This window comes from Megalops cyprinoides, chromosome 15, assembly GCF_013368585.1.
Source record: "Megalops cyprinoides isolate fMegCyp1 chromosome 15, fMegCyp1.pri, whole genome shotgun sequence".
Classification (NCBI taxonomy): Eukaryota; Metazoa; Chordata; class Actinopteri; order Elopiformes; family Megalopidae; genus Megalops; species Megalops cyprinoides.
In genome coordinates this window covers 22,173,105-22,183,614 of record NC_050597.1, presented here as the reverse complement: position 1 = coordinate 22,183,614, position 10,510 = coordinate 22,173,105, and the positions used below count along the sequence as shown (strand labels likewise).

Genomic DNA, 10,510 nt, shown 5'->3' with positions numbered 1-10,510 from the left:
TTGCCGTGGTTTTCTTTTGTCTAATACAGATGTATAGCTCTGTTGTGATCAAACAGCTCTTTGATGTTGTAATACTGAACTCATTGTGTTTGCTGAATACATTAGCTGAGCACATGGCACGCTGCACAATGCCTCATACTCGGATACATGAAGGAGCTTCATTCACTCCCATGAATAAATAACAATGGCAATAATGAGGCACAACAGGCTGCTAACGAAGAGTGAAAATGCGCCAAAATTAATTAAATAAGCAGAGAAACAAGCCGCTTCAATTTTACAAAGCCAGGGTTAAAATGCTGTGAAGTGTAATTTCGTTGTGGAAAAATAAACAGTCTCCCTCATTGTATGGAGGCAAGAGGAAACTGTGTGTGTGTGTGTGTGTGTGTGAGTGTGAGTATGTCTCAATCCCTTTCTCTTGTTTTTCAAAATGTCAGTCTTTTATTTACGCAAAAACATGCATTATCGAAGTGTTCTGTACAGTTCTATATAGTAGCTGCAATTTGTGAATGAGTGAGTGAGTCAGTGAGAGAGTGAGTGAGTGTGTGAGTGTGTGAGTGACTAAGGGAACAGAATAGGCGCTTCAGCGTAGATGAGATGAAAGAGACATCTCTTTTTAATACTAGAAAATGTTGCGGAAGAAAAGGCCATAAGCGCGACTCAGGCTGGCTTCTGTCCCCGAATGCTGACCCATCTTCCAAAAGGGGTCGTATGTCCCAGGTCCAGGGGTCCTCTGCCAGGGCACAGATCACAAGTCAAACAAAGACCAGGTACTGGTAAGACAGGTATTACACTAGAGTAAGACTAAGCTAGCTAGAGATATCATACAGTGTCATACAGTGTTTTGGCTTTGAGTAGAGAATGCTTGATGTTTATTAGCATAATAGAGCACATCATTCACAACATTCGACTGCTGTTTCAGCTCGATCTGTAAAAATCTGCATGGAAGCCTGAATCCTGGTCCAGTCTCTATGTCTGATCTTCTCTGCCACTCCAATTGTCTCAATCTCACACCCCCTCTCTCACTCCCATCCTCTTTCTCTTTCTGTCTTACTTTCTCTTGCCCTCTATCTTGTCTAAAGTGCAACTATCAGGAGTTGTAAAGGGCCATAAAATAGGTGCTGAGTAAGTCTGGAAAACAGTCTGGGTTCACGTTAGGCTTCTGTGAGGTGTAAGCGAGGTGTAAGAGATCAGGTAGGATCTGACTGTCTGAGATAGAGAAGCTCTTGCCTGTGCCTTACTCACAGAACGCACACGGTGTAGACGAGGCACCGTAGACCTGAAACAGGAAGTGACGGCACGGGCGTTGTCCGGCTTTATGTCATACTGTCCTGGAGCCGGTCCTTCTCTCTGGAGGGAAAAAGCACATTTCTATCACAATGTCTATCGAGTGTTTGAAAATATACCTAAAGTCACATCACCATTCTTGATAACAGATGAGAAGTCTACCCCCAGTTTCTTCAATAAAACTTACTGGAAGTCTCAAACAGTGCTTTCCAACCCTGGTCCTTGGGACATGCTGTGAACATAGGTTTTTGTTTTTGACTTCTTTTAGTTAGATTTGATCATGCTGTTAACTGAACGCTGCTCTAGATTTCAGCAGCACTTTGGGTTGTTCAGTTAAAGCAAATAACACAGTTATTTGTTTGGGATGATGGCAGTATGGTGAAACATTTTATTCTGTCAGCCTCATCTTGCTTCTGAGGCATTGAGAGCTGATGTTTTATGAGATTAGCACTCTAGTCAGTTGAAAACAAGCAAACTTGTTGATGGTGCTTTGTTCAGATATATCAAGGATTCATTAGTCAGCCTTGTATGGGCCATCTGGTTCTGTTTAATCAAACTTTCAAACTGAATTGAACTTTTATTTTGACTTTTTCCTGTATCTCAGACACTACTAACTTACAAACAAGTAATAATAACAAGAAATATTACATGTTTCTTTGGATTTGCAATAGGGATGTAGAGGTGTGACTACGGTATTTTTAAGAGAATAAGCCACAGCACATGTCACACAAGGGGCTGAGTCACTGTTGTCCACTGGGACTTGCCATCAATGTAGCAGTCTCACCGTTGTTAAGTGAGTCACCAAAATCTATTGTTCAACAGACACCTCTACCCAGGGCAACATTCATTTACTAGGGAAAATCAGACTGAGTACACTGTTTACTGTGGAATTTCCCCTCTTGGGAAACAAACCTGCAACCTCAACCACTGTGCCACACTGCCACCCTGAAATTTCACAGAATTAGAAAGCTGACTGAAGCCAGCGGGCCTTTGTGGTTTTAGGGTGGAAATTCCTCACGTCCAAGGAATTCGCTGTTGCTCGGAAAACAGGACGTAACTGCGCTTTATGGAAAACCATTAGAGTTAAAAGAGAGCCAGGAAGGAGGAGGGGAGGAGGGCATTGACAGATGGTATCAATAAACTGCGAACATGTGGACGTTACAACCTTCCCGCCTTTATTACTGTGGCAATTTGCCTAAGCAGCCCCACACATGCAAAGTGCAGATTAACCAGGACTGCTGCGCCCCCGAAGGCATAGCCGGCCTTGTTATCTCCCCATGGCCGTGCTGAGACCAGTGGGGCATTCAGCTCGGTGGCGCGGAGAGAGCCACAAACGCGCCGTTCGTCAGTGCTTGTTTCCCCTGCCGTCGTCATGGAAACCGATGGCCTGGCAGGAGGACCGGTGAGATCGGGAGGGGGGTCCAGCCGTCCCGTTCCTCTCCACACCCACGACATCGTTGGAGAGGAATGAAGGACGAGGGAAACGGGGGGTGAGTTAACTCCTGTAAAAGTTCACCGCGGCTGGGGAGGCTCATGGGATCAGAGACCTCGCTGCCTGGCAGCACTTACTGCTGTTCAGGGACCCTTCACACACTCCCAGTCTTACTCATCCGAGCTCGTCAGCTTTGCGGAGAGCGCGGATGCCCCATTTATCCAGGGAAACGGGCGAGCCCTGAAGATGAAAAAGCTCTTCGAGAGCTCCACTGTAATCCTTTCGTTTCTATGCAGCTATTATTTTGAGGGCCTTTGTGGATTTTTCCCGACATGAGAGAATTTTTTTCCTGGTTTCCTTTTTTGTGTTTATGGCACAGCTATTCCGTGATTCTCTGTTCTCTCTGAGCTTGAGGAATTTCATAAGCTTTATTTTTTTTGAACGTGCTGACTCAGTCACCCACTTGACTCATGCATGAATTGTACACACCACCACGCCTAAACGAGTGAAATACCACAAATGCATATTTATCTAATGTTGGCCAGCAGGAGGGCCTACCAAATGAGCTGACATGGATAATATTATAAATTATAACCACCATTACTGCTTCGAGTGGCACAGACTTAACCCACCATCTCAGGAGTGGTGATACAGGTGTGCTCTGTATCTGAAGAGAGCTCTGTGACTCACAACCATTTCAGATGCGTAACGTCTGATCACAGTCCACCTCTCACATTCCATCTATTAATTGAATCATTCGCTTAGGCACTCACATAGCTTACATCAAACATAATATCCATTTACACAGCTGGATATTTAATAAAGGTTAAGTACGCTGCTCTAGGGTCCAAAGGGAGTGCCCCAAATGGGAATTGAACCTGCAATCCTTAGATCACGAGGCAAATTCTTGTAACTCTGTGCTACACACTGCTTTTGGCTTGCTCGTCACAGAACTGTGAGGCCAGAGCATTGTTCACACAGTCAGTGGTGTTCTCTCAGGCATGAACTCTGTGATATTTTAATTGATTTACACTATGTCCAGAACACCCCCTTCCCCCGACCCCTACCCCCCAGCACAAACGCCACCTTTCTCCCCTCCCATATCCCTCAGCGCTGGCCATCGCAGACGAGCTGTCAGGAATAGCGCGCATAGCCTCTCGTCTCAGTTTCCTTGCTAGAAATAAAAGAGAGGCGCTCTGTAATGCACGGCAGTATTCTTCTCCTGGCTATGCCACAGCCTCTGCTTGGCCCGCCACTTTACAAGATTTGCTACAAGAGTGAGAGACGGACAGATAGCGAGAATCTAAATCTTCTTGAATCCTCCTGCTGCTCATGAACCGAGGGACGATTTCACTTTCTTTCCATCGAACTCTCTCTCATTTAATTTTATTATTTTTTTAAAATTCAACTGCAGTTTGTTGGAAATGTAGAGACATAGAGAAGGAAAATAAGAAAAGGCAGGGGGACTGAAACAGTACGAGAGGGAAAGAGAGAGGGAGAAAGAGCAGTGAGAGACAGCGATAAAGGGACTGCAGCATTGGAGCGCCCCAGCGCAGCTGGCTACTACCACTGCATGCCATTCCACTCCAAGTGCAGGGTCACTCGATCTCTTTACCCTCTGCTGCGGTCTCGCGGAGCTGAGCTGCAGAGGAGGTGTTAATTCAGGTGTATGTCATGGGAAGTCTGTTAGGCAGGCCTCTTTCGGACAAGCTCCATGGGCCAAATTCCCTCCCCTCCTCCGGTTGAGGTTTGGCATGCTGTTCAGCTGCTGCTGGAAATGCCTGCCCTCTGTTTTTGGTGCCATCGTGCTGCGTGTGTGACATTCTCCCGGTTAAGGTGCATCTGCACGTCCTGTGCCAAGATGTGAGCGCAACCATTGCTTTTTTTTTTTTTTTACAGACAGTTGCACAGCCTTTGCCTGGGCCTAGGGGGGGAGCGCTGTGATTGGCTAGAATGTGGGCGGGTTGGGATGTGATTTGGCGCTGGCAGGGGATGTCTGTTCTCTGACTGTCCATGCAGTCAAAAGTACCCAGAGATTCCCAAGTTGAGTGAACCACTCTCCTTCTATTGTTTCTCAAATGTTATAGGAACATCACAATAATGCCATAGCAATGTTGCATGAACGTTATGGGTTGTTTATTGAGGGAATGTAGGGAGGCAAGGGAAAAGAAGTGGAGACAAAGACACTGTAGATAAACTTTGTGTTGGGTTGTGTGTGCTTTGAAAAAAATCAGGGCATACTTGGCCCCCTGGACGTGAAAATACAATTGCACAAACAATCTGCACTGTTTGGTTTTTACATATTCAAGACACTGTGAACTTTGACCTTCTGCTGTGTGTAATTCCTGCCTGCTGGCGTGCAAAGTAATGACAAACTGGTGAACCTGCTGTAGTATAGGAAAAATTTAATTTACCTGTGTCACCATCAAATATCTTCCCTGGTTTTGTATTTCAGGGGAAAATATATAATGTCACAGTGTCACGGCAGATTCCCCTACTCAGTTTTCACTGCAGTGCGTTACCCAAATATATGACTTTAGATATTGTGCCAGGCTAAATACGGGGCATAGATGAAGTGTTAAGAGAGGTTATAAGGAATTCCATTTACACTTATCCTTGTATATGTATCTGTATACGTATATATTCGGCCCAGCCTGTTGGCTCCTGCTCAGCACTTCTGTGCCACACCCTTCTCCTGTCACATGGCAAGCCAACATCCCTGTCCACGGTCCATGGATTTCAAAAAACCCTAAAACCCCCTAAAATCTTCAGCTCCCCTCCTCTCCTGCAACCCCCTATATGACAGCGGTAAACAACCGGCAGCCGTCACGTCCCAAACAGCCATCCCATTATGGAATTCCCAGGATAGCGTCGGGCTGACCTCGACCCGTCGCGCAGGCACAACAGGTCCCCAGCATGTGATAACGGTTGTACGATTACAGAAGAATGTGGTGAGGGACGGTCACCGCGGCAGAAGGAGATGAGCTCGTTAATGTCAGCGCGGAGAGCCGGCCCGTCTGGCTGCATGCGGCTGACACGTACTGGAATGACTGGAATTGTGTCCCCACTGTGTACCAACAAGAGCAGCACCGCTGCCACAAGCACTGCTATTCCCGCTGCCGCAGCTACTCCTGAACAGATAAATATAGTGTTCATGTTGACTGCTTGTAATGTGTAATTAGCATGTGAAAGTGCGCAACATACTGAGCGCCACAATACAATACAATCAAATGAAATGGACTAAAAATGGTTATTTGTTCGGGGACCTGTTGGAACTAGGTGAAAATTGCCAATGTATTCTCCACCTTTTTATTAAGGATCTGAGTAGTGGAGAATACATTACTGTTCTGTTCCGTTTCTGGTCTGTTCAAATGATGAACAGGAAATACTCACAGGCAGGAAGGTGTGGCGCTGCACTGCGGAACGGAACATCACGTGTCTGTAATGTGAGAGGAGAAACCATCAGGGGAGCAGGAAGAGGGAAAGGGGTAACCATCAGGAGAGCAGAGAGGGAGAGAGGAACCTATAGGGGAGCTGGAGGAGACAGGGCTAACCATCACGGGGATGAGTGATGAAGGTGAGGACAGCGGAAAGAAGAACACAGGGAAGACAAACAGAGATGGAGATGAAAGAAATGGGCAAAAATAGGTCTAATACAAAGAGTAGTGACAACGAGAGCAGTGAAGGAATGAAGGAAGGGAGCAGAGGAGGACACCACAGAAGAGAGGCTCAAAAGACAACAGAGATGAGTGGAAAGAAAAGGAAAACAGCAAGGATAAAAGAGAGACAAAAAAACAGATGAAAGGAGCTCCATTACACAACACATCTGACATGACTACCTGTCCTGGAGGACATATTTTAAAAGAATCTTCCAGAACAGCAGAGTGGAGGGAGAAAAGATGAAAAACATGGAGCTCAAAGAGAGAGCAACTCAATCTGTCGCAATTTTTCAGGGTGAAGATCTGTAGGAGTTAATACGCTGAATTCTTACTTGCAGGGTGACTTGGGAACTGGCTTCTCTGTTAAATCATAGTGACATGGCGAGATGTTTACGTCCTGGGATGGATACAAAAAAATCAACCAATTATGAGACAATAAATTGAGACAGGAGAACATTACGGGGTCTTCTCCTTTCCTAAATTCCAAGGGCCTCGAAGTAAGAAAGCTTGATAATTCTTGTAATGAGATATTATCTTAGGCTATTAGGTGCTTTCCACAGGGTAATGAGACTGATTAATTGATGTATCTTTCATCTGTAGCCCTCCAAAACCTTCAATACACACTCTTGCATGGATATCACTTCTGTGTATGGGTAAAAACCTAATCTAATACAGACACAAAAGTTAAGTTTATTGATCGTATCAAATATAGTCCAAATAGCCAAGTTTCTACCCTGAACATGGCCTTCACCAGACCATCGCCCCTGCCTACCTTGTCCCGGACACCCAGTGTAAAGTTTTGAGGCCTGGGGCAGTTCTTGAAGGAGTAGGAGGCCTGACGTTGGAGGGCCTCCTGGATTGAGTCAGTGTAACTGTACGCCCCTGGCAGCAGCAGGTCCCCTTTACGCACCCACCACAGGGGCACCTTCCTGCCCGTGCCCTGAAACCCGTACGTCCTTCTGACTGGGTTCAGTTCTGCTTCCTCAATAAAGCTCCGGATGTGATAGCTGCCTGGGTTGGGGGAGTCCTAGAAAGGCGAGATTAACCTTGCTGGTGATGGAAAGCAATGAGTCCTAGCATCAGGGATTATGGAATTGAGATTATGAAAGAGACAGAGAGGGAGAGAGATGGAGGGAGGAAGAGAGAAAGAGAGAGAAGCGAGAGGAAAGGAAGGAGAGAGACCTACTGTTAGGCTTCCTTTCCACCAGGAATCTCTCTCAGACTGGTCTTTCTTCTTGATCCCCTGTGTAGAATAAACAGTAAAATCACAATAAACACAATGTCACAATAAACTATCTTGTATCATGAGCATATGTGTATGTGTGTGTGTGTGTGTGTGTGTGTGTGTGTGTGTGTGCGTGTATGTGTGTGTGTGTTTGTGTGTATGTGTGGTTCAGGGGGTAGGCACATGTATATGTGCCAGCAGTGTGATACGGTGATAAGGAACAGGCCTTGTAACCCAAAGGTTGTTGTTGTGCCCTTGAGCAAGGTACTTAACCTGAATTGCATCAATAAATATCCAGCAATATAAATAGATGCTATGTCACTCTGGAGAAGGGCATGTGCTACGCAAGTAATGTAATGTTAAGGGCGGTGGAGTGGAGTATTTATGCATGAACTACATTCAAGTGGGTTACCACTTGAAATCCCTTGTGTGAAAGTTGTCATACCATTCATTAGTTATATAGCTTTGCATATATGATATGATTGAAAGAATAAAGAGAAAATTATTTAAGATTATGACTCCTAATGTACCCGCAAGTGGAAGGATTTGACCCCTCTGATCATTACAAGCACCCTGTGTATATCTAGGGTTTACCCAGCAGGTCCCAGTTCATTGGCCTTATAGTTAGAACAGCAGGCTGCAGGTTCAAACCCTAACAGAGTCATACCAAAGACTGGACACACGGAGCTCATTTGCCTCCCCACAAGCCACTCAGCACAATAAGGCCCTGGCAGGGGCCCCGGTGAAAGACCCCTATACTCAGATGCTTCACACTATACCTCACCATGGCATATGACCCATTCACACTCAGAGAGGAGGCAGCTGCTACTAGTCTGAAGAGAGAGTTAAACAGCTGCAAAAAAAAATCAAAAGCCATCAGCACTAGACTTGCGGTTTGCCATCTCCAAATGGGCCAAGCCCGACAGTGAAAGCCAGTGAACTGCACATCTCTGTGGGCTGCTGAAATCCCTGTGCTCCCCTGTACCTTCTGCTCACTGCGTGTTCGGTGCACACACGGGGCCCGACAGAGCTCGCGCCTGGAGCTCTGCTGTTAGAGCGTCACCGCAGGGCGTGAGAGCTGCCTCACGTTCCCTACTAGACGACGTCCACAGCATAATCCACCTCATCGTATCAGATCCCAGGCCGCTTAAGATGCAAAGCTCCCCATTCAAATCTATCCTCCTATCCGCCGTCCTGCTGCGGCCGCAGGTGGTTGCTTTCTGTCTTGTTTGCGTTGGATGTGTTCCCAGAGGCTGGGGTATCGCCGAGTCTACTGCACCTTTTAAAGACACATATGAAACCACTGAAACGGGGCAGCCCTACGGACACACACATTTTCTTGACATAATTACACAGTTCTCACTAGAGACTTTAGCCTTATTATACACAGAGTGAAAATGTACTGAGAGGAGTGTTGCATGGTGATTGCCACAGAGCTGAGCTGCTCCTCTACATCCCTATGCCTCTGAAAACATACAATAAATTCTTAGAATCCTAACTGATATTGGGTCTTTGTGAACAACACTGCAATGAATTAAAGAAATGGTGAATTTGATAGTCAGAATTTTGGCCAGTCCTGTGCTGGCACAGTGGGAGTGCTTTGCCTAACAGTTGAGATGTTGGTGCCTACCAGAGCCCACATTTCAGAAGAGACCACACACGTACACAAATAATGACTTTGATGGGATTCCATTTTGAAGATACTGGCAAATAAAATTTATTGGTTAATTGTTAATAGGAGAAAAAAAAAACACAAAAAAACTAGAATAGCATATAAGCAAAGTCTGCAATATGTACACTTTTCTTGAAAGAGATTTTAATCTCAATGGGACAAACCTGGTGAAATAAAGGTTAAATAAATAAAAAATAAATAAATAAACATGGAGAGCTAATATATGCTCATTGACTTTGCTATCAGCTTAACTACTTCCTTCCACAGCGATGCCTTTGAAAGCATAACACTACAACCTAATCAACTCTTCATGGGATCAGAGGCCCAAATGAATGGGTAGGCTATCTTTAGACCTGTAGATGGATGAAAAATAGGTCAGGAACCTCTTAGCTGACGCCAATCGAGATCACTGAATACAATCTTTTGAGTCAGTGAATCTCAAACAAGTGTCATCGGGAATTTATTTCCTTACTCAAGTTGCCCCCATGCTATGCCAGGCTTAAACCTCAATATTGGCACAGCCAGAAGCTAATAACTACCTTTCAGGGCATTTGAAATGTCTGCATTGTGTCCCGCTGGGTCTTAGTCGTAATCTGATGGGAACAGTCGCCACATTTTGAGAATGTGTAGAGCATCTCTGGGGGGTTACAACAACGCAGGCAGCCGCGTGCGCCGCTGAATTACATCAGTATAGAAGTAAACCGAGCGGGTTCTTGGCCGCGACTCTTTGCTTTAAACGAACTGTCTCTGCTATAAGTGCAGCGCTTGCGATTAAACGGTTTGGCAGTCGTGGACCTAGGCCTTTTTAACAGTGTGCAAGTGCTGTTCATTTGTCTTGCTCCCATACTCCCCGCAGCGGATACTTGGGTGGGTTATAGAGAAATGGGAGTGTTAGTGTTTACTCTCAAAATGAACAGCATATCATATTACTTATTTATTCATTAATCTGTAACGTAAAGTACGTGCTTAGTTAGTTAAACAAGCGACAAAGATACATCTATGTGAAAAACGTCCGCCCGGATATTTAATTCCAACATTATTCAGAGAAAACACAGAGGTTGTCTGGAATCATCCATTCGCCAACGGCTTCTTGAACTTCATTTGTATTTGGGCAGTGTTACAAATTCATTTCTTACCTTCCCCCTTGCTCCATCAAGATCTATAGCCTTCTCCTTAGATTTCGTTGTGTCTTTGTCTTGTCCTACGCTCATGTTTTCCGCAGTTTTCCCACTCTGCTG

The 10,510-nt window shown here is 45.4% G+C and overlaps 1 protein-coding gene across 1 annotated transcript; it reads right to left on the bottom strand.

Annotated features, from left to right (window-relative positions):
- Nucleotides 1–324: 324 nt before the first annotated feature.
- stpg4 (sperm-tail PG-rich repeat containing 4) lies at nucleotides 325–10,510 on the bottom strand. The gene is made up of 7 exons (XM_036546113.1): nucleotides 10,409–10,510; nucleotides 7,562–7,618; nucleotides 7,148–7,402; nucleotides 6,708–6,772; nucleotides 6,110–6,155; nucleotides 1,243–1,347; nucleotides 325–730 (listed from the first exon to the last, which is right to left on the bottom strand). Exons 1-7 carry the CDS (start codon nucleotides 10,481–10,483, stop codon nucleotides 620–622), a joined length of 714 nt encoding a protein of 237 aa, XP_036402006.1. The 5' UTR covers nucleotides 10,484–10,510; the 3' UTR covers nucleotides 325–619.

Coding starts and splice junctions, on each gene's coding strand:
- stpg4 (XM_036546113.1), bottom strand. CDS start 10,483: ATGAGCGTAGGACAAGACAAAGACACAACGAAATCTAAGGAGAAGGCT. Junction 7,403..7,561: donor GGTGGAAAGGAAGCCTAACA/GTAGGTCTCTCT, acceptor TCGCCTTTCTAG/GACTCCCCCAACCCAGGCAG. Junction 731..1,242: donor GTCTACACCGTGTGCGTTCT/GTGAGTAAGGCA, acceptor GTGCCCTGGCAG/AGGACCCCTGGACCTGGGAC.